This window comes from Arachis stenosperma, chromosome 3 (assembly GCF_014773155.1).
Source record: "Arachis stenosperma cultivar V10309 chromosome 3, arast.V10309.gnm1.PFL2, whole genome shotgun sequence".
NCBI classification, from domain to species: Eukaryota; Viridiplantae; Streptophyta; class Magnoliopsida; order Fabales; family Fabaceae; genus Arachis; species Arachis stenosperma.
Window position 1 is genome coordinate 155,892,679 of NC_080379.1, and position 24,405 is coordinate 155,917,083.

Here is a 24,405-nt window from a genome sequence, read left to right on the forward strand (position 1 = left end):
TATTAATAGAATGTTTTAAATATTTTTATTAATAAATAAAAAATAAATATATTAAAAATTTAAGAATTATATGTAATTTTTCATTAAATGATGATTTTTCATAATTTTTAAAATATGGGATGATTTTTAAAATGTCAAAATGATAAGAACAATTAATGATAAAATAATTGTAATCACCAGAAAAATTTGTGTTTTTTTAAAAGAAATGTAAAAAGTATAACCGTGTAAGAGTGATTTATGTTTTTTTTTAAGGCATAATCTCTATGGACGATTTGTACTTTTTTAAAAGAATTGCCAAAGACAAATTTTGTTTTTCTAAAAAAGAAAAGCGGTTCAGTCGGAACGATTTGCGTTTTACTATATTTCGGCATATTGTTATTATACTATTTTGATATTAAATAAAAATTGTTATAATCGATTTTCTTAGATTTGTAAACACTTAATTTAGTTCATGTCTATTTTCTTGAAGAATAAGTAATTTCTGTCAAAAAAAAAGGGATATTTAGACTCTTAACAAAATTATTTTGGAATAATATGATCCATCTATTAAAAAAATTGTTAAATTGTAATGAAATTAGTTTTGTAGAGTTTTATTGGTAATTGGTGGAGATTTTAAACTATTAATAAATTTATTTTTAAAAAATATCTTTATTCGTGGTGGTTAAGTGGAGAAAGACCGTTACCAAAAATAATATCATACACAAGAAGAAAAAGTAATTATAATACGAAAATCTTTCAAAAAAAAGATAGCGTTGAAAAAATGAAAAAAATAATATCGTACACAAGAAAAAAAATAATTATAATACAAAAATATTTCAAAAAAAATAGCGTTGTACAAAAGATGAAAAAAAATGATGATGTTGTTGTTGGTAAACGAGATAATAAATGATATGATATAATTACATAATTGAAATAATAAAGACAGGTGATAAAAAGGATGATAATAATAGTAATAATAGTTAATTCTATTATAAAAAAATTATGTAAAATTTAAAATTTTAAACAAATTATTAGGCCATCACTTTTACTTGCTCTGGTGCTTTATTCATACAATTTGGGTGTGACCAAATAAGCTCTTCAACCTGTCTTAACTAATACCTCAATATAGTTTTTATTCGTGTTTTGATCTTTTTATTCACAAAATAAAGAATAAAAAATGAGAATAGAGTTTTTTTTTCTTCCTTTTTTGAAAAGAAATCTTTGACAAACACTGTCTTTGATTGAAAAAAAAAAAAGGCACTTTGTCTTTGTCTCTTCTGGAGATTTCTTGCATTGGCAGCAGCAACTTTAGAATCACACATCCCCCACTCATTCAGTACCATAACACAAACCTCAGCCAATAAACAAAAATTTAATTAATAAAAAAGGACGAGAGAGGAAATAGCCCCAAAAACATTGACGCCATCTCTCAATAAAACAATCAATTCCTGATCCATCAAATTCAAACCTACCCTACACATTGCAGTATTGCACAACACAAAAACCCTAACTTCAGAATCCCCCTTTTTTAATTAACCAATTATAATAAAAAAAACCCCAACTCTCTTGCATTCAACACTTTCAAGCACAAACACACTAACCCCACTACACATACTCTATTTCTTTCTCTCTCTAACTAGATTTTCAACAGTGTACCTGTCGCCTTCAATTGCAACTTTCTACCACTAACCCCTTTCCCTTTCCCCATTGGGCATTATAAAAATTAGGGCTTTTTGGGTATGAATCAAGTTACTGGGACTAACGACCCAGAGGGCGAGCCCGTGGCTCAGTCTCAAGAACCGGTTTCAAAGGGTTCCGAAAAGTCTGAATCGATCACTGTCAGTGGTGAAGATCAAGAGGTGGCGCCACCTGAGGACAAGGCTCCCATGGCCGTGGACCATCCAATAGACGAAGAACCGGTTGGTCCCGCCACCGTTTTCTGCATCACTCTGAAGCAAACCAAGTCGAATTTACTCCACAAGATGAGTGTCCCTGAACTATGTCGCAATTTCAGGTCTGTTGCGCTTTTCTTGGGCAACCCAATTTATTGGGAATCTTGAAGGTTTTTTATTTAGTTTTCTTTCTTTCTTTCTTTATTGGGGTTCCTGAATTTGCAACTTCATTGATTCTAGATGGTACAATTCTCACCTTCTCCAGTTCCACTTGATGACAATGTTTGGTAAAGTAGTGTTTTCGATATATAGGATTCTTGGACTAGTTAGGGTCAATGAGTATTTGAAGCTTGGAATTCATCATGTGGCACAGCTTTTCTTAATTTATGCTCGTTACAAGCTAATGACATCATCCAAGGGGGGGGGGGGGGATTAGTTAGCGAGCTAATTTACTAAATTTAGATGGTTGATAGTGGTTTCAAAGTCAATATTTTTCGGTACAATCAATTTGTTTATGATCTATTTTTTCTTGCAGTGCTGTTTCTTGGTGTGGAAAACTCAATGCAATAGCTTGTGCAGCTGAAACGTGTGCAAGAATCCCAAGGTTTGTGTGTGTGTGTGTGTGTGTTTCATTATTATCCATTTGGACATTTCCTGCCCGGAATTCATAGACCACGTGCTAGATTTTTCATTTAAGAGCAAGAATGACTGTGTATACAAATACTAATTGGAGGAAAACTTAAGAACCTGTAAAATTTGTTCAAACCTTACATTTTTAAAATATATAATTCTTTAAAACATGCCATCTTACCCTTCTCAATCATATGTTGATTCCATTTTTATTACACTGGTGTACTGACGCGCAAGTGTTTGCTTTTGTTGACAATTTGTAATTTTTAGTGCTTATTTGTAATTTTCTTACTTATCATTTTTTTAGTTCAACTGCAAATCCACCATTTTGGATTCCAATACACATTGTAATCCCAGAGAGGCCGACTGAGTGTGCAGTGTTCAATGTCATAGCAGGTATCTTGATGTCATTGCTTAGTTTCTATTATCTTGAAAGATGTATTTTTTTAGCCGCATGTATTGCCAACTAGCTATGCAGTTTGCGATTAGATTTGTTAGGGCCTGTATCAGATGACAACTTTTTGTTATGTTCTTTTGGTTTCAAAAATATTCTGTTTTCTTGATTTCAATACTGAAGTGGTACATTGTTTTTGTTCAGTTCTGGTTCTGGATTTCAAGTTTCTGTTACAAAAATGGTGCAAATATGAAATGTAATGAAAACTATATAATATTTCTATAATGGCTGTTAAAACAAGAACTACTTGAAATTTTTTCTGAAATCAAACTTAGTTGTTCTTTTGGACATGTCATTGGTAATGTTTCATCTGCAGATTCTCCTCGTGATTCTGTCCAGTTTATAGAATGGTCCCCGACCTCTTGTTCCCGTGCATTACTGATTGCAAATTTCCATGGGAGGGTGACTATTTGGACTCAACCTTCTCAAGTAAGTAAGAACTATCCTTATCATTCCTACGGATACTCTATTGTCTTCTTTCTTTTCTTTTCCCCTTTTTTTTTGTTTTTTTGTTTTTTTGTTTTTGTTTTTTTGTTTTTGGGGGGGGAGGGGATAAAAGAAGAATGCTATAAACATAATAAAAGAGAAAAAGCAAGAAAAAAGAAAAGCTCTGAAGGAAGCTCCTACCAAATATTAAGTGCATCTTTTCTGTTCATCATAAATACGAGTAATTTATCATTGGTTTTCCAGTTGTAAGAGATAACTAGAGTTTTCTATTTGCATGCAATATTAATGTTACCAAATTTACTTAGACTTCATAATTTCTAGTCAAATTCCGTTTATGTAAGGGAGACCTCGCTATGCATTATGTGGCTTAGGCACTTAGCTTCACAAAATAGCTAATGTAATTGATTTAGCACTTGTAGCTATTAGTTGGTTGATTGTCTCTGCACCTTAAACTTTTCCTGACTTGTCTTTTATACATATTTGCTTGTGTTGTATGTTTGTTTCTCTGATAGTATGTCCATTTAGGGGCCACCTAATCTTGTACGTGATACTAGCTGCTGGCAGCGTGAGCATGAATGGCGGCAAGATATTGCAGTTGTTACAAAGTGGCTATCTGGGGTGTCTCCGGTATGTGCGTTTAACTAGTCTTCTGAAAATGTTGTATTCAAACTCTCTGTAAATTTCTTTTGATAAATGATAATGTATTCTAATTTGCCATGTGTATGAGTATGACTTTACCCTTGAACCTAGGTTATTTTCATTCTGTCCTCAGTGTCCATTTTCACCAATTAGAATTTTTGTGCCTTTCTGTTGTTTACCCTTTAAATTGACAAAGGTAATGTAGTTTGGTTTCTCTTATTACTATACCTTCTCTTCTGGTATGTTCTTCTTGTGTGATTAATAATTAATTTCTTCCATACTGTATTACTGTTGATCCCATGCATAGCATGTAAGGATGCTCTTGACGAGTTTCCGTATCAATTTCTCGCAAGATTGTCTCATATTGAGTTGTTTCTTTAGTTATATTGTTCATTCTGTCTGTCTGTACTTCTGCGGAGTTTCTATTTCTTGATTAAATGACTATCGAATATATCTGATGATATTTTTTTATAAAAATAGAAAAACAAAAAATTGTGTGCAGATCTTTTTACCGATCTTGAGTGATTTCTTTTTGTACCATATTTAAAAATTGAGTAGTTGCTAATCTAGAGTGGTTTGAATGGAGCACAACTATCATCAGTTACTTCTTTTCTAATCTGTGCAATTTGCAAAAATCAGTATAGGTGGCTTTCATCCAAGTCTAGTGCTCCTGCCACTTCAAAGTCAACATTTGAGGAGAAGTTTCTTTCACAGCAATCTCAAACTTCAGGTCACCTATCTTGTTTTCATTCTTTTTCTTTTTGGGTACATTGGGGATGGGACAATTGACTTCAAGGAGTACAGAATGTCCCCACAACAATTCCTCCAAGCTTTAGAATTTTTGCCACAAGTCACTCTTCAGTTTGATGGTTTAACCTATTTTATTTTAAAGTGTGAATTCGAGCTTCTCAAGTTTATATCTTTTAAATTATCTTAAAGTTACATTTTAGGTGCCATGCCTAACAGTGGAGGAGAGTTGTGGCATGGTGGAGGATTGAAGCTCCAACATTGTTATTCCACCAATGTTTTACCCACTTGAGTCAATTTAGTTACATTTACTTGTTATAGTCTATTCAGGGATTGGGTGATGGTCTGGTACTATCACAAATTTTGTATGGTGATAATGATAGTTATGATGGCTAATGCCATGATGATGATGAGTGAAATTTCTTTTCTCCATTTAGTCGCATATTTGTTGGCAACTCGTTATATGTGTAGTCAGCTTTATGTTATATGGCAGTATTATTCTCCTATATCTAATGCATGCAGTTGTTCTCATTTCAGCTAGATGGCCCAATTTTCTCTGTGTCTGTTCTGTGTTCTCATCAGGCTCAGTTCAGCTTCATTGGGCCCAGTGGCCTCCTAGTCAGAATGGTGCAACGCCTAAGTGGTTTTGCACTAGTAAAGGACTCTTGGGTTGTGGGCCCAGTGGCATTATGGCTGGTGATGCTATCATAACAGACAGTGGCGCCATGCATGTAGCAGGTGTACCAATTGTTAATCCATCCACCATTGTTGTTTGGGAAGTCACTCCTGGACCTGGAAATGGTTTCCAAGTAACTCCAAAGACAAGTACTACTTGTGGTGTTCCACCTCTTAGCCCACCCAATTGGGCTGGCTTTGCTCCTTTAGCTGGATATTTGTTTAGTTGGCAAGATTATCTATTATCTGAAGCAAAGCAAGGGAGAAAACAGACAGAACAAAACCTTGGTGATGCCGTACCCTTATACTGTTCACCAGTTTCAAATTTTTCAGCATATGTGAGTCCCGAAGCTGCAGCTCAATCTGCAGCCACCACTACATGGGGTTCTGGTGTAACAGCAGTGGCTTTTGATCCTACACGTGGTGGTTCTGTCATAGCCGTTGTGATTGTTGAGGGTATGAAGTTGATTCTGTTTTATTTTTCACCTGAAAGCAAGTTTCAGATTGTTCTATGCTATGGTGTGCTTACATCTGAAAATGACACACCACAAATCTTTACTAGTAACATGCTAAAAGATTACAGCTGATTTGTGCTAATTTGCCTTGGAATCTGGTGTTTATTAGTTAAACATATAAAGTAACCCTTGTGTTGTGTTCAATCCCATCTTTTGTCTGCTGAAAAATCAATTAAGCTGTTATGAAACAAAATAATTTGAAGATAACAAGAAGATAAATTTGAATGTCAAATTACTTTCTAGTGGAACAGATAGAAGGTGTACCAAGTCCCCTTCCCCTTTGACACAGTGGTACCAGTCTCGCACTATTCATTCCTAGGTAAAGCTAATATTATTGTGTGTGGATAATCCAGAAGTATCTATATATATACCTCTATTCTGTGATAGCTATGCTGTGATGCATATTTATCTGAATTTTATGATAGGTTTCATTCCTTTGCACTGGTAGTTGAACCAAGACATTGACAAATAATTGATTTACTTGCACAGGACAGTACATGTCGCCATATGATCCAGATGAGGGCCCATCAATTACAGGGTGGAGAGTGCAACGCTGGGAGTCATCTTTACAACATGTTGTTCTGCATCCTATATTTGGGAACCCTACGTCTAGTATGGGTGGACAACCCCCTATGCAAACTGTCTGGCAGTCCAAAGTGGACCTAAGCATAGCACCAACAAATGATTTCAAGAATCATCAGGCATCTTCAATTGGAGTGGCTTCTGATGTGCAAAAGACATTTGACTCTGGTTCTGATAAATCAAAAATGGTCAATTTTGATCCATTCGATCTACCAAGTGATGTTAGGACACTTGCCCGAGTTGTTTACTCTGCTCATGGTGGTGAAATTGCCATTGCTTTTCTTCGGGGTGGTGTCCATGTCTTTTCTGGTCCAAATTTTGCACCTGTGGACAACTATCAGATTAATGTTGGATCTGCAATTGCTGCTCCTGCATTTTCTTCAACTAGCTGTTGTTCAGCTTCTGTTTGGCATGACACTATCAAAGACCGTACAGTATTGAGAATAGTTCGGGTTCTTCCTCCTGCTATTCCTGTTAGTCAAGCCAAGGCCAATTCATCGACTTGGGAGCGTGCAATTGCTGAAAGGTGATTTCGAAAATCCCTTTTAGTAAGCATCTTAACTATTTACTAATTGTAAATTTATAAATTCTACCGTTTTCTGCAGTCATATAAAGGAAGTTCTGATTTTTCTTTCATCAATGATTTGCACGTCTATGCTAACTTATGTTTCACATACAGGTTTTGGTGGAGCCTTATGGTTGGCGTTGATTGGTGGGATGCTGTGGGCTGTACACAGAGTGCCGCCGAGGATGGTATTGGTAAGTAGGTGCTTAGTTATTTTTGTCTGCTTCAAGTTGTGCTAGTTAAAGAGAGAAAAGAGTATTTATTTTCACTTCCATAGTAAATCTCTGCCGTCTGCATAATATGCTGTTTTGTTAGTGTTGTGTATACTGACACGTTCTTTTTTTTTTGGGGATTCTTCGTTTCAGTTTCACTTAACAGCGTTATTGCAGTTTTGGATGCGGATTTCCATTCTCTTCCTTCTGCTCAGCACAGGCAGCAGTATGGTCCAGTATGTTACTATTGCACTTTCCCCATTTCAGCATCCTCTTATTGGCATGCATAGTTTATATAATTTGTTCCTGAATTTCACCATTATTGTGAGCAGCAGATGGTTATATAAAAAACTAGTCATATAAAACAATACACTCTGGTTTTGAATCATTTAAAATTTTGCTTGTCCCTGTTGGTTCCAGAAATCTGCTCCAGTGCACTTTTCAACGAACTTGCACCCATTTCTGTTTAACTACCTTCAATGCTAAATGAACTTGGTTCTATTTATAATTGCAGAGTCTAGACAGGATAAAGTGTAGGCTACTGGAAGGATCAAATGCCCAAGAGGTCAGGGCAATGGTTCTGGATATGCAAGCTAGATTATTGTTGGATATGCTTGGAAAAGGAATTGAGTCTGCTTTGGTAAATTCTTCATCTTTAGTGCCTGAGGCATGGCATGCATCTGGTGAAACGCTATCAAACATTGATCCTGAATCAATGGCTATAGAACCTGCGTTAATTCCTACTATTCAGGTCTGCTTTCTTTACTATTTGGAAACTTTTCTTGCTTTATTTTGTTTAACTAGAATATCTAAAAATGCAATTTTTCTGGTTCACTGCTTAATTCTTTCCACTCTCATCAGTCATCATTGCTTTGTTCACTCTTGCCATTAATAAATTTTCTGCTCGTTTCAATTTCTGCAGGCTTATGTTGATGCAGTTCTTGATCTGGCTTCCCATTTTATTACACGATTGCGTCGTTATGCAAGTTTCTGTCGTACACTAGCATCTCATGCTGCAACTGCAAGCACTGGAAGCAACCGCAATGTGGTTACCAGTCCTACCCAAAGTTCTGCAACTCCTGCAACAAGTCAAGGTCAGTGTGATATTTTGTAGTTGAGAAGGTCTTCCATAAGTCCTTATAGTTTAAAAATTGTTGGTTTCCTATAGTATTGAAAACATGTTCATTGTGGTCCACTAATCCAATCTATTTTCAGGTCCCTGAATTAAAATATTTTTGAAACTCTAGTTTGGTCTGGTATCATTTTGAATCTACTGTAGAAATGCAAATTTGGTGCTTTTCTTCTAATGCAAATAACCATCTCATCTTGAATTGCTGTTTTATCGTCACCACCAGCACTGCTTTATTGTGTATTTTGCAATTCAAACTAAAATGGTGACAATACTTTTCAGGAGGTCAAAATGGGACCACCAGTTCCATGGGGAGCACACAGCTGCAAAGTTGGGTTCAAGGGGCCATCGCCAAGATGAGTAATCCAACTGAAGCAGTGTCCAATCCAACTCCTCCCCCCATCAGTGGTCCTTCGCCATTTATGCCTATCAGCATTAACACAGGAACATTCCCTGGAACACCAGCAGTTAGACTTATTGGGGACTGTCATTTCCTTCACAGATTATGCCAACTGTTGCTATTCTGCTTTTTCTTTCGGCGAACACAACTCCCTCGCTATATGGGGGTTGCAAATAGAACCACTGATCCCACTGTACAAAAGCCTCAACCAAATGCTTCTGCTACTGGCAAGACAGAGGAGACTACAAAACCAGTTTCAGCTGTAGTTAAGTCAGATGATGGTCCGACAGGTCGGGGTGGTCAGATTGTGCCTGGGATAAAAGCAGGTGAAGAAACGGCTCCTGGGCGTTCAAGAGTAGGAACTGGGAATGCTGGCCAAGGATATACATTTGAAGAGGTATAAAATGATAGTTTTTCAGTTTATCTTGATGACTCTATTTTTTGTGATTGTGATGTTAATTGTTTTCAACATTTTGTGTGGGAATTTCTTTTCCCCAGGAGATTGTAAAATAGACTGTTTCTTAGTTCTTGTACTAATGATACAGGTCAAGGTGCTTTTTATGATACTAATGGATCTATGTCGCCGGACAGCTGGGCTGCAACACCCTTTACCAGTTTCCCAGGTGGGGAGCAGCAACATTCAGGTTCGGCTGCATTATATTGATGGGAACTACACTGTACTGCCAGAGGTTGTGGAAGCATCTCTTGGCCCACATATGCAGGTAACCTTGTGCTCTTCCTATTCTTTGAAATTTAGTATTTCCTGGGAGACAATTAAACTGGTGGTAATTAGTATTTTCGTGATATGGGTTCAAGTTTGTCATGCTGCTTAATTAATGATTTGCATTGATGATATTAAAGTTAATGAGTGGCGCTCGAAAGTGTGCCCATTATCTTCCTTTGTATGAAGATTCCCTTCAACGGAAAATACTTACTCTGACTTAAATGATATGATGCGATTTATTAGATCATATTTATGTTTTAAATTTTAAGCTTTCAATGTCTGTGTAGTTGCTTTTGTTGGCCCTGTACTTCCTCTGTTTTGGTGCCTCATGATTTATTTTGTCGGATAACATCTTCTGTGAATGACCCTGCCTAAAATGTTATATGCAGAATATGCCTCGTCCCAGAGGTGCCGATGCCGCTGGTCTTCTACTTCGTGAACTAGAACTTCACCCTCCAGCAGAAGAGTGGCACAGGCGGAATATGTTTGGTGTACCTTCATCTGAATCAGAGGACGTGGATTTTGGAAATGAAGCACCGAAACTAGTTACTTGTGACCCACTTGATTTCAGTTCATCGGAACAATGTGATGTATACTACGGAGCCCAGCAGTTATGGCCAAGGAAGCGCAGGATGTCCGAAAGAGATGCTGCTTTCGGGTTGAACACTTCTGTGGGCTTGGGAGCTTATCTTGGCATAATGGGATCTCGACGAGATGTTGTTACTACAACGTGGAAGGCTGGCCTCGAAGGAATCTGGTTCAAGGTTAGAAAAGAAGAATGATTTATTTCTCAATTGAGTTTTACCAATAATTATTAACTCTACAACTCAGGAATTCCAAAATATTTGTTGTATCATCAATTTTTCATGTGAATGCAGAGATCTATTTTGTAAATTCTCTAAATGTGAAATGCTAGTATAGATTCTGAAACAAGGTCATTTCAGCTTGAGCTAGAAATCGTTCAGATACCCTGTAGAAACTAGAAACCATAGGACATTTTTGCCCTTAATTTTTAAAACTCTGGATATATAGTTTGGTCTACAAGGATGTTTAACATCTCTTCACATGATAAATACCCGGCCAATTAACTTTCAGAATTATGTCTCTGAAGTTCCTTTGTATATATACCTTCCAATAGATAGGAGAAAAATTGCCAATACCCAAGTGATGGAGATATTCAGAAATTATGCATGGTTAATCTCCTTATTGTATTGTATTCTGTATATTCTATTGCATGATTTTGTTTACATGTGTGGTGCAGTGCATAAGATGTCTGCGTCAGACCTCTGCATTTGCTTCCCCTGGAGCTCCTAGCCCTCCTAGTAACAATGACAAGGAGATTTGGTGGATCAGCCGCTGGGCGTATGGCTGCCCAATGTGCGGTGGAACATGGGTTCGAGTTGTATAGAGATGGCTTCCTTATCCTTGTATTAGAACTTGAGTTCAATCTGGAGAGTATTGTGGATGAAATGTATAGTAGAGGGTAGATTTTGTTGCCAATTATCATCATGTAGCTTTTTTTGGAGGTCTAACTTTACTTTCTTGGGTTTGAGTGGCTGTTTTGTTGATCACTCTGATGGGTCAGATGTTCGGAAATTAATTCAGGAGAAACCTCTGCTTTTGAGGTTCTCTGACCCCCTTGATTTGTACTATGAACACATCAGTGGCTTGTGCACTGGAATATTTTTGTCAATTTGCCTAATAGAAACCATGTAAATTATTAGATTAGCTTCGCACTTTCTTGTCTTCATGAGAACTTCTACATTGACGAGATTTTTTTTTTCCGGAGACTATTTACTTATTTTCGCAACACTACTAGTTGTTCTTTTTGGTAACTTAAACATTAGAAGTAAGTTGTACTTTAAATTTTACATGAGATAAGTAGAGTTAGTGTGTAGTTTGTTAATGGGGATTGTTGATTTATACGCTTTTCTAGTACAGTTCAAAAATTGATTGATTACGAAGAAAAGAAAAATGAAAGTAAAGTTATCAGTTAGATAAATAATTGTGTAGTGTAGTCTGATCATATCTAGGTTAAAAAAAAAAAAGAAAAATTTACCAAATAAATTCTCTTAAATTAACTGAGATTACAATACATAAACGTTGTTGTAGCACTTAAGATTAGTATGATTTTTCGTAAAAGTACCACGAACAAATGCACTAGGTTTACGTTGGATTCCTGGATGGTAATTACTAATTAGTATCGGTTTTGGTTTTGAGCGAAAAAGTTTTTTTTCTTAAATAAAGTATTTTTTATTTAATTTTAAATCTATTTAGGTACATGTTTTGTAAAAAAATATTTTTATTAAAAAAAGTGTTTTTTTCAAAACTAATAATACTTTTTTTAAAAAAAGTAGAAGTAAAAGATATTTTTAATATTTAAACTTTTTAAAAAAAAATCTGTTTAAATATAAAACATTTTTTAAAAAAACTAATCCAAACGGACCTAGTCTTGTAAACCAGCTCAAATGAGCAAAATGTATAAGCATATCTCGTGAAAAATCAGAGGATCGATGGAAAAAAATTGGAGACCATTGGGGACCCCAAAGGCCCATTCTTCAATATTTTTTATATTGGATCATTACTCCTTGGGCTAAAAATGTTTTTGATGGCCCATCGTGAAACCCATTAGTTCATAGACGTTGGAGAGTACTAGTCCAAAACAGAAACCGTTGCACTGTAATGCACACTACTACGCATCACACAACAGAAAATAATAGAGAATACTAATAATTTAAAAAAAAAAAAGCAAAATAGCAGAGGGGGAGTGAGTTTGTGATCTGGTTTGGAAAACGTTCAGTCTGAAGTTGAAGAACAGAGAAGTGAGGAGCAGAATTCAGCATTTGAATTGAATTGAAGAGAGATTAGAAGAGAATAATCGAGATGAGTCAAAGCGGAGGTGGATCTCACTCGCTGGCGTTTCGCGTTATGAGGCTATGCCGGCCTTCCTTCAACGTCGACCCTCCCCTCCGCCTCCACCCCTCCGACCTCTTCGTCGGCGAGGACATCTTCGACGATCCCCTCGCCGCCTCTTCCCTCCCCCCTCTTCTCTCCCCCGCCACCTCCTCCCCTTCCCCCGACCCCAACTACCGCTACCGCTTCCTTCTCCACCACTCCTCCGACGCCATGGGCCTCTCCGCCCTCCTCGTCCTCCCTCAGTCCTTCGGGTACTCTCTCTCTTAAATTTTCTCTATTCAATATCACGTCTGACGAGTCGCTCACTGAAACTTGGGATTTCATTGCTGCCTGCAGTGCCATTTACTTAGGAGAGACATTCTGCAGCTACATCAGTATTAACAACAGCTCCACTTTTGAAGTCCGTGACGTTATTATCAAGGTCCTTCGTTATTGCACTCTTGATCTGCGGGGTTTTTACTTTAATTAAATCTATTCTTAATTCGATTGATGATTTAGGTTAGTAAAATTGTTCGAAACGGTTTGTGACTGGCAGGCTGAGATTCAAACAGAGAGACAGAGGATTCTTCTTTTGGACACATCAAAATCTCCAGTTGAAACGATACGTGCCGGTGGCCGTTATGATTTTATAGTGGAACATGATGTCAAGGAGCTTGGACCTCACACGTATGTTCTAATTCCCCTGTATACTTCCCTTGTTTCAGAATGTGTTTGCTTTGGGATATCTATTCATTGATTTGATTGTGGTCTCTTGTTAGGCTGGTCTGCACCGCATTGTACAACGACGGTGATGGTGAGCGTAAATACCTTCCCCAATTCTTCAAGTTCATTGTTGCTAACCCACTATCTGTGAGGACGAAGGTATTAATCTTGTTCCGTGTTAAATGGTATTAGTCGTGTATGAATGAAATCATGTCATTAGATGCTTCCTGATTGTTCTTCTGGCATTTAAATGACTGCTGCTTTTGTTGGAAATCTTTTTGCAGGTCCGTGTTATCAAGGTATGTTGATAATTTGAATGTTCTATTCAATTGTAAGTGAATATCCTTCCCTTGATAAAATGCTGATCTTATTTCACTGAACCTGGTCAAATCAAAATGTTACATTGTTTGAATAATTGGATTTAGTATTACTTCTATGCATGTCCATGTTCTTAACTTCTTATAATGGGAGAGTATAATGAAATTTTAGATGACCTTCACCACAAGCGAGAAAATCCTTAATAGCATTATAGTCTCACCAAGTGCATTGCTTAGCTTCTAGTCGTATGAACACCTGTCATTGTAAACCTGCAGTAACCAATCACAACAATATTGTAGTTAAATCGTTATGTTGAAAATATTAATATTAGAACACCTCCCCTACCCGGTTTCTTTTCCAGAAAAAGCATTCACTTGTTTTGAGATACCCTACTTTGGATTTGCATATCCATGATATTTTGTATGTTATCAGCATTAGGTGAATCTGAATGCCATGTTTTCATCTTCGATGGAGACTGGAAATATGTCAGCTCTGTAAATTGAAGTGTTCACCCCTACCTAAACTTGTGCATCAAATTATGTCTTGATGGGTGTCAGGAAACTACCTTTCTGGAAGCTTGTATTGAAAACCATACAAAGTCAAACCTTTTCATGGACCAAGTCGATTTCGAACCTGCACAGAATTATACTTCGGCAACTCTTAAAGGTGATGGGCATCATTCTGAGAGAGAAAGTCTTATAAGGTCAGTATTATGCATACTGTTCTGCATGAAGCATTCCATAAGTCAATAAACATCAAATTTGTCTAATATTTTCACTAATACTTATAGGGTCATCTAGGGTAAATATATTTTCCATTTTTATTCGTTGATTGATCATTATTATCATTGATTATTAATTATGAGGTAAATTGAACTTTCAGAGAGACATTTAAGCCTCCAATATTGATTAGATCTGGTGGAGGAATTTACAACTATCTCTATCAATTAAAATCATCAGCAGACAATTCTGCTCAATTAAAGGTTGAGGGAAGTAATGTTCTTGGTAAGCTCCAGATAACATGGAGAACAAATTTGGGGGAACCTGGTCGCCTGCAGACCCAGCAGATATTGGGGACTGTAAGTGCATTTTCTTTGTGTTCATGTAACTATATAATCTATGAGGGGTCATTCATGGGCATGCCTTCAATTTCCTAAATTATGATCATATTCTTTAATCTTTTCTCTTCATGCACCAGGAGTTTTCCTCACACATGTAGCATGCACACGCTAGATAGTCGACACAGATGTCTTACTCTTTGGAATTGTTTCTTTGCAGCCAACAACAAAGAAGGAGATCGAGTTGCAGGTTGTGGAGGTTCCGTCTATCATTAACCTTCAAAGACCATTTGTGGTAATTTGTAGTCCTTTGGTGTCTTGCTCATTATGCTACTCGTCATATAAACAGAAAACTACTGCTTAAATTATATAGGTTTCTTTGGGCATTGGTAGTTTTTCTCTTAGTGAGCAGGTATTGGTGAATATTGGTTAGCAACTTCTGACCAATTACCATGCCCAACTTTTATTATACTTCCTCCCCCCCCCCCCTCAAAAAAAATAAAAAAAATGGATGCTGAGGTTGAATGTTCATTTGTTGCAGCTAAAACTGAGCCTTACAAACCAAATAGATAGAGAGATAGGCCCATTTGAAGTAAGCTTATCTGACAATGGATCATATGTAGAGAGAGCTGTCATGATTAATGGCCTTCAATCAATGGTAATGTATTTGTTTGCTTTCATCTGTGCCTTTGATTGCCAGTATTATCCCTATATTTATCTGTGATACATGGTGCTTATATTTTAAGTATGTTGTATCATATTCATAGCTTATGTTTGGAGTTTAGATGTTGCTATATGCTTAGTAAAATGATTTAAATGGATCATAGAATTGCTAATATTTAACTAAGTCTGAGCTTATGGCTTTGGGTCTATCTACAGGTTGTACCACAGGTTGAGGCTTTAGGATCCACAGAGCTCCACCTGGTATGAATTTAAATAATTTTGCTTACATTTGTCGGATATTTATGGGGAGGTAGTATTGAAATCATATTACTGAACAATTTAGTCACTTTTAGCCTACTTTATTATAAAAGATCTTTCATTATCTTCACTCTCAGCTATTTTTCTTTTTTCATGAAATCCATTTTTTCTCTTAACTACTAGCTTATAATGATTACTACCAGTATTACGTGTTTTATACAAATCACTAGTTGCACCTCTATATTTTTCCCCTCCTTCAAAATAACTTAGGGTTTTTGATGGTGATGTGACAAAAACAAAAGTAGTTGACTTTACAGTTTACACTAATTGGGGGCAAGAAAGGATTTACAACTTATGCTTCATTTACAGTGACATACTTGGGTGTTTGATGCTTTTAGCAATCATGACTTGTGCAGAATCTCATAGCTACTAAAACTGGAATTCAGAGAATTTCAGGCATTACAGTGTTTGACTCTAAGGAGATGAAATCTTATGAACCACTCCCTGATTTAGAGGTTAGTTCTACAACTTGATTATATTTCGTCGGCAGTTACAGTTTTACTTGTAATGACTTAGGGTCTCCACCCCAAAATTTGGATAACACTCTTTACTTATATTGAATGAACCATTGCAGATTTTTGTGAACATGGATTAATATTTTGGATGGGAAGTGGTTGTCATTGCCATTTTTAATCTTTCTGGAACATTGGTCAGCTGCACTTCAAAAATCATGTTTTGTATCATCAGTAGGTATCTTGTCAGATCAGCCATGTCCTCCATTGCTGACTCTATGATGCCCATATGCTTAGATTCTATTCCAGCTATGGCCAACAACTCTAGCCTCTTCATCAAACCACAATTTGTTCAAGGTTGCATTTTTTGAAAGGGATGGGTTCTTGCTTTTGTAGGTTAAAGGAACTACTTTTTCCCCCCTATTTCAATGTCATTAAAAACCTTAATTCCTGTAACTCCTTACTTCCTTGTACATGGTGTACATCATGATTTTTCTGATAATAGAATATGGGTCACTATACTAGTTTAGATATCTCTTAACACACGTATAGTTCATTTTATTGTTTATGACATCGAAGGACATGCTGAAAGGGCACTGCCATTTGCAAACTATAATTTGCATATGGACAAGTTATTATGGCATAACACTTAGAACAAATGTATTTTTCTAACAGATCACAGTGATTATATGCCGAAATTTATAAATTAAATTTAGATTGCATAATATATTAACAAAGTGCTGCATGTATCTGAAAATATTAACTAAAATCAATAATGCTAGGAACCGAGATAGTTTCAGCTAAAAATCAGCCAAATGCTTCTGGGTGAATCCAAAACCTCTACGTGAATGGTTTTTATGCCAGACATTAGGATGTTTCTTTTCTTTGTAAATTGGATGGTTCTGAATCCGTTTTCTGATTTATCATGTTTTAGGCATTTGGAGAGAGAAGGAGGGTGAAGAGACGGAAGCTAATTGAATCAGTTTTCGTGATTCACGTTATAATAATACTGAACGTATTTCTTTCTAATTTGAATGTGGTGAAATATTTAATAACTAATATTTTAAATTATAAATAAATAAAACTAATTACTATATTTATATTTTAAATTATAAATAAATAAAACTAATTACTATATTTATAATTAATTAAGTTGTTCCATTTTTCACTGATTTGGAGTTGGTTCCATATACTTTTTCATGTGAAAAATATACAAATTTGTATCAAATTGTATCCCAAATTTAAGTGTTAATCCAGTTATTGTTTTGTTGAAGAAAGAAAAAAATGTTATAGTAGAAATTAACGTAACACGAAGTTTACAGAAAAGGAGCATTTTTCAATCGAGTAAATACCTAAATCTTTCTTTGAAATTTTAGTTTCTCACTTTAATAAATGACCAACTAAATTCCATAAACTCCACATACATTCCCGTTAATCCCTTGGCAAAGTGCTGTTTAAACGTTGCTGATGTAGAACCTCATTTTTCTCTTTTTCTTACTGCTATTTCTCTTCAAGCTGAATAGCTTTAAATAAGGATTTAAATAGAGGTTTCAATCTTTGTTAGTAATTGTATTCAGAATAACAAGTAGAAATAATGTTTTATATATACTATTGATTCTTTTAATATATGCATTTTCGTAGCTGCTCGTTCAAATTGAGAAATCTACCATCTAAAGAAAATGTAACACCAGAATCATGCTGCAAAGTACCAAATTCAAACACATGTTTGTCTAAAAAGAAGAGTATTGGATTATATTGGTTAATTAATAATAATTAAGCTTGTGGGCCCCAGACAGCCCAGTTGGCTTCACTTCCAACACGTGGCATGATAGACTTCCTTGATTGGGAGTCAACGAGGAAAGTGGCCCCACACATGACACCCTCACTGTCAACCCTTGGCATTGCCTTCAGCTTCCTATTTGGATGCTCATAACTCATCAGTCCATGCCCACTGTGAAACATGCACCCTGCATGCATACACCATTCCAAATACATACATTAATTATTGTTCCACACATGTATATGCAAAGTAGAATACAACAACTCTTGATTTCAACATATTATACCAACCAGAGGGAAATGGTGCAAATGATTTAGCACAGCTTGCTTTAATAAGCTCCTTGCTATCAGAAATAACTACAGATCCATCAGCTGCAATGCCCCAGAAGAGTCCAATATCTCCATTTGAATCCTGCTCCAACAACATAAACAAACACATTATTTAATTTGTGTGCATTATAGATGGATATTCAGAAAATGGTGGTGGGTCCTTACTGATGCAACAAAAATTGTTCCATTCTTGTCATCATATATGACAAATGCAAAACTGCCATCAAGCTCTTTGAGAACCTGATCAGCAGGGTATGGACCCCTATCACGTAGTGTCCTATAAGCTTCAATTGTAAACATGGCATCATTGCTTCCCTTTGATAGTCTATACTGTTTTATGAGCTGGCTTAGGTTGTTCAGACCTCCCATGAATGCACAGTATATATTGTCCAAACCACAAAACATTCTGTGTCACAAACCTTTCTATCAGAAATACAATCTAACTAGACAACATAATATAATGCTTCTTTCTTTTTTGCTTTGATGTGTAAATAGCATTCTTAATAATATATGCATACACAGAAAACATAAATACTGGTCAGAAATTTTAGATCCAATCCTTTCACAAAATGGGTTTCTTTCTTTTATAAATTTAGTTCACTAGTTTCTAACAATTTTGAATTTTGAGTGATAGGTGTATGCATACCCATGATGAACTGATGGCTTTTTTGATGGGGAATAAGCAAGAAGAGCATCATTTCCAAAATTCATGGAGAAAGCATTGGAAGGATCACATGACATGAAATGGTGAAGGATCTCATTGGGAAGCATAGAGTTTGTGGATGAATCCATTGAAGCAGGGCTGTTGAGCTCTTTTGGTGGATCAACCAAACTTCTTTTGAAAATAGCCAACATCCTTGCCTTCAACTGAGGAATATTATTATGATTGTAATTAAAATTGTTAATATTAATACTACTTTTGTTGTTAGTATCAGACTCCAACAATGTCACCACATTTTTCTCTTTTTTCTTTCCTCTAAGGAGTGAATACACCTTCTCAATGAAATGCACCAATATCAACAAACCAATTAACTGCAGAAACAGAAAGTAGATCATGAGATATAATTATCTCAGAGATTTATTTTAATTTAGACAATAATGAACGATGAAGTGTAAACAAGAATAATGAAGAAACCAATAGTAAATGTAGAGAAAGGAGGAAGGAGAAAGAGTGAAAGAAAAAAGCATTACCAAAATGAGTAATGAAGATAGCTGCAGATAGAGAAGACACTAGAGAATGAAATTTAACGATGACACCTTTGAAAACGGAGAGTGAGAGTCATTCAATGGTGTTTAGTTTAATTATATATAGAGGGGCAGAGAGAGATTGTGTCAAGGTGGCAATTTTATCCAAATCAAGATAAATAAAGTAAATACATTATAATTAGAAGATTCAAGATAGAAAATGTTGCCGAAAATGGATATGCTTAATTGCTTATAATAGAAAAGCCATAGTAGTAACTTAACTTTGTTCTACTTGAACCAATCAAAAGAGAAGAAGAAAAAGGTAAGAAATAGTATGCATGTCTCTAAAGATTTATTTTGTTGAGTTGTTATATTTGGGGAAAAAAATGATTGTAAATCTCTTTATTTTGCAATAATTAGCTGTCATTTTGAATAATATTTTGAGTTTAATATTATTGTCATTTTTTTTTCACATTTTAATATAGTGTGCATGTGTATAATATTCTCTATGCAATTTTGAAGTTTAAACAATCAAATATTTATATTTTGGGTCGCTCTATCGTACAAATTTAAGTTCCATGTATATGTACAGAGATTCATGTATGTTTGACACATTTATTGTCTGTTCTATGTGATGTGTCAGCCTGTCTCCGTTTAGCAATGAAAAAAGCATGTTAAGAGCCTCTTTTAGCAACAGAAACGCGTTAGGAGCCTGGTTTGAGCCAAATTGCAGCTGAAAAATTGGACGGGGTCTGCTCTGGTTGGATCTGTATTGGGCTGAAATGCACGTTGGGCCAAATGAGTTATTTTCTGTTATTGGGCTTCACGAGTAAGGTATTTTACAAGAGGCAACTTGCCTGCGGTTTGAACGAGCATGGATTGTGGGTGAATTTCGGGTCGGGTCATCATAAGTTATTTGAAAAATTTAATGGGACGAAATTGAGTGAAAGAAATCAAGAAGAATTGGGTGGTTAATAAAGTGGTCTCTGAAATTGATGCCGTGTATCAAAATCGTCTCTGAGATTGAAAAAATTACAACATATTAGTCTCTGACCCGTTAATGACGCGTTGACGTGGTTTGATAATGTATCTGTCAGTGACACGTGGCATGATGATGTGGATAGTTATGCCACATGTCACAATGCTATTTTGCCACGTGTCGAATTATGGCACCTGTCACAATGTTATTTGTCCATGTGTCATCCACTATGTCATCATTATATATGTACCAAGTTAGTCCTTTATTTTGCATCAAATGACTCATTTTAGTCCCTAAAATTGAATGTCGTGCACCAAATTAGTCTATTCATCAGTTTGTTCTTTTTTTTTGCAAATTTTAAATTTTCAGTATTTTTTGATAGACTAATTTTAATTATATTTTTTATATTATATAATTGTTTATAATAATTTTTTTAATTAATAATTTTAACTTGTATCATTAGAACATATATTAACTAAATCTAAAATTTTATTATTACTTTTTGTGTTTATTTGTATCTGTTTTAAGACTATTCAAGCCATGATTACAATGTCAATAGGTGTTTATATTAATTAATAGTGTAATATATAAAAAAGTCGCCTAACTAAGTTATAGATAAAATTAATTATTATAATTGACAATATAAATCTATCTTATTAATTTAGTGAGAAGTCAATTATATGGAGAATCGAACATTCTTAAAACGGATGGGAATAATAAATTTATATTAGTTAACAAGTACCTTATCAAGTATTCTTAAAATATTTATTAAGGTCTCAAATATTAAAAAATTTATATTAAGAAATATTATTATACTCTTAACTTACACTCTTTACTAAATCAATATCCATATCTTATATAATTTTTTTAATAAAATATTATAGAAAACAAATTGTATAATTAAAACCAAAATTTTTAAAATATTTTATAAAAATACTTGTATTTGAATAACTTGTGAAAAGATAAAATTAAAATTAGCGTATCCAAAGATATTAAAAATTTTGAATTTATAAAAAAAAAGAAAACAAACTAATGAAGGGACTAATTTAGTGCACATTCAATTTCAAAGGCTAAAATGAGTCATTTGATGCAAAATAAAGGACCAATTTGGTACATATGTAATGATGACATAGTGGATGACACGTAGACAAATAAAATTGTGACACATGCCATAATCCGACACGTGATAAAATAGCATTATGACATGCGGCATAACTATTCATGTCAGCATGCCACATGTCGTTGACCGACACATCATCATACCTTTACACGTGTCACTAAAGGTCCACGTCAGCACATCGTTAACGAAAAATGGGTCACGAATTAATATGGTGCAATTTTTTTCAATCCGAGGGATATAATTGGTGTAATTAGAATCTCAAGGATAATTTTAGTGTACGGCGTCAATCTCAAGGACCACTTTTGTGATTTAGTCGAAGAGAGTGATAGGTTGGTGAGAATTGTAAATATCGAGAAGAACATACTCCCGTTGAAAATAAGCTCAAGGATTTCTGGAAGGGCGTTTCGAGGGCTCATTGCTTTTGCCATGGGATCCATTACAACGGTGGGACTTTAAGGGTGACCGACGGCGCATTGTTTAGTTTGGGATTGTTATGAAATGAACAAATATCTACTAATATTATAATATTTACTAATATTCTTTTTCTAATAAATACTTAAATAATTTAACAAGTTACATCGAAAAATAGACGAAAGACTGTTATGTCTGATAGAGAAAAACGTTGAGAATTGATCTGTATTAACTTTTTTTGGAAACTAAAATGTCTGTTTTTAAAATTTTAGAGACTAATTTGAGTAATTATTTCACCGAAAAAATAAACTGTGAACTGATTTGTTTGATAGAATAAAATTTTAGAGATATTTTTTGTGTATTAATTTGCTTTCAAATGCATTATTCATGAATCTAACCTTGATTTTGTCTCATTATTACATCTTCTATTCTTTCGTAACTTCTACTGTATCGAAAACATTCCCTTTCCTCTAAAACGATCTGGATAGCTCTTTAAAGTTTTCGCTACAAACTCAGAATGTCCTAACGACCAACTCCTTTCTGATTTTACATTCTACACATCATCCACATCTACACTACTCAAACTGGCCATTTCTATTGCCATCTTTTAATTAACAGTAATAGTCAAAAGTCAACCAAACTTACACCGAAATATCCCACACTAGTCTTATTCAGCATTCAGTAATTATAGCCCCAACCAGCAACGAATCCAAAAAAATTTAGATTTTGAGGCAAAAATAACATACAAAAATAATAAAAAATATTAATGTCTGTATATTTATATATTTAAATCTTGAACTATATTATTTAGTCAAATTTTTAATAAATAAATAAAATCAACATATCTAAATTATATCTAAATTGTATTAACTTTGAAATATTTTTATATCTCAACGTTTTGTCGATACTGCATGAATTATATATTTATTATTAACACTGCAGTACCTATTCAGATATTTAATATTCGTTAAATCATATCTTTATTCATTATTTTTTAAATGATACAAAAATAATTTATAAGGAATATATCACAAAACAACTAGTTACTGCTAAGTAAAGTAAGTTTTGAGTGTTGACCAAATTTTTTCTTTTTCCTAAATCTTATTCTAATCTATATTTTTTTGGGCATATGCATTCTTTATTTTTTTCTTTTTTTTTCATTTGGATCGTACATTCTTAAATTATTTATTCTTACATTACGCTTTTAAGCCATCCCTTTAAATCATAATACCTCCATTGTCATCCAAGGCCCCATATGAAATTCATTCTATTCAAACTCAATCCTTGCAAAAACATGCGCAACTCTATCTTTTCAAATGGAGCCATTACCATTTCAGCATGAGCATATCGGCTCCGTAGAAACTTTTTCAAACACCGTTTTGCACATCATCAGAAACTGCTCTCCCTTGCATTGCATATAGACACCTATTAATATCGAGTTACTCTAATGAAAATATATGTATTATAGCATTTGTACACTATAATTTTTCTTATATTTTATATTGTATAAATTAAAATTTTGTCAATTAGTATTTTAAAGATATTTTTTAAAGAACTAAAAATATATTGTTTAAGGAATTTTTTTTAATATACATACATCAAATTCTTTATATATTGTTTATTTGTGTACAGCACTAAAATCCTAAACAAAAATAAATAAACATAAATAAATTAAGGTTTAACTAATAAATAATTAAAAGACTTCTTACATAAAATATATAATATTTAACTTTTCAGAAATTAATATAACTAAAAGTAGTTGTTGATGGGGTGACAATATACACCCAACCCACAAGTATCCAATCTGACTCCACCCGATTGAATAGAGTTGTCAATCCGATTTGCAGTAGATAGAGTAGGGTACGGGTAAAGTTTTCATGCGGATTGGGTAGTGTGCAGATTGAGTCTCAACCCTACCCGACTATCTCGTACTTTATATATGTATATATTATAGAGGAGTGCTAGATAGCCAAAAATTAATTATAATATAAAAATGTCATATAAAAATTCTCATTCTCTTGATAAGCAAGTGATATACACTTTCTTATCACTTACTCTCCTTATTACCTATTATTTTTCTACATGCTTGGAGTCATTAATATTCTTTCCAGAATCAATTTCAATTTCTTCCAAATTAAATTCCTAAAATTCCTCACTCACATTATTACCCATTAAAATACAATTTTTCTGCACAAATTATGGAAGTTAAATTTAAAATTTTAACAACTTCTATTGTACAACTCATATTTTACATGATAAACTATTAGAAAATAAAAAATTAAAAGATAAGATATAAAAAATTAAAAAATAAATTTTTAAAAATAATTATTAACTCGTCGTATTAAAATCAATAAATATGTATACATATGAATATTAAATAAAAAATATTAAAATAATTAAAATCATGACCTATTAGTGCACATATGAAATAATTTGAAAAATACAATAAGACACATAGTTTAAAATTTGGTAATATTAATTATAAAAATTTATTAATTATAGACATCATATGTATGAAATTATGAATATTATGATTATAAAATTATGGATGTTATTAATATGAAATTATTGATGTTATGCGTATG

At 34.2% G+C, this 24,405-nt stretch overlaps 3 protein-coding genes across 4 annotated transcripts; 2 read left to right on the forward strand and 1 right to left on the reverse strand.

Moving 5' to 3' along the window:
• Window positions 1-1,634: 1,634 nt before the first annotated feature.
• On the forward strand, window positions 1,635-11,313 carry LOC130968318 (mediator of RNA polymerase II transcription subunit 16-like). Of its 2 annotated transcripts, XM_057893519.1 has the most exons (16): window positions 1,635-1,993; window positions 2,407-2,475; window positions 2,809-2,897; window positions 3,272-3,384; window positions 3,928-4,029; window positions 4,681-4,771; window positions 5,326-5,919; window positions 6,468-7,086; window positions 7,240-7,319; window positions 7,491-7,573; window positions 7,852-8,088; window positions 8,260-8,431; window positions 8,749-9,263; window positions 9,412-9,588; window positions 9,980-10,354; window positions 10,852-11,313. In XM_057893519.1, the coding sequence occupies exons 1-16, from the start codon at window positions 1,719-1,721 to the stop codon at window positions 10,996-10,998; spliced, it is 3,738 nt and encodes a 1,245-aa protein (XP_057749502.1). In that variant the 5' UTR covers window positions 1,635-1,718; the 3' UTR covers window positions 10,999-11,313. The 2 variants fall into 2 exon arrangements, with proteins under 2 accessions (XP_057749502.1, XP_057749503.1); XM_057893520.1 differs by lacking the exons at window positions 1,635-1,993; window positions 2,407-2,475; window positions 2,809-2,897 and having other exon boundaries at window positions 4,686-4,771.
• Window positions 11,314-12,306: 993 nt separating this feature from the next.
• LOC130968319 (uncharacterized) lies at window positions 12,307-16,549 on the forward strand. The gene is made up of 12 exons (XM_057893521.1): window positions 12,307-12,757; window positions 12,843-12,927; window positions 13,042-13,172; window positions 13,265-13,367; window positions 13,493-13,507; window positions 14,084-14,229; window positions 14,409-14,604; window positions 14,804-14,878; window positions 15,125-15,241; window positions 15,463-15,507; window positions 15,921-16,019; window positions 16,139-16,549. The coding sequence occupies exons 1-12, from the start codon at window positions 12,474-12,476 to the stop codon at window positions 16,157-16,159; spliced, it is 1,317 nt and encodes a 438-aa protein (XP_057749504.1). The 5' UTR covers window positions 12,307-12,473; the 3' UTR covers window positions 16,160-16,549.
• A 1,141-nt stretch (window positions 16,550-17,690) lies between these two features.
• On the reverse strand, window positions 17,691-19,525 carry LOC130968322 (stem-specific protein TSJT1-like). Its single transcript, XM_057893525.1, has 5 exons — window positions 19,317-19,525; window positions 18,772-19,157; window positions 18,291-18,531; window positions 18,087-18,207; window positions 17,691-17,983 (listed from the first exon to the last, which is right to left on the reverse strand). Exons 2-5 carry the CDS (start codon window positions 18,978-18,980, stop codon window positions 17,790-17,792), a joined length of 765 nt encoding a protein of 254 aa, XP_057749508.1. The 5' UTR covers window positions 18,981-19,157; window positions 19,317-19,525; the 3' UTR covers window positions 17,691-17,789.
• Window positions 19,526-24,405: the final 4,880 nt, after the last annotated feature.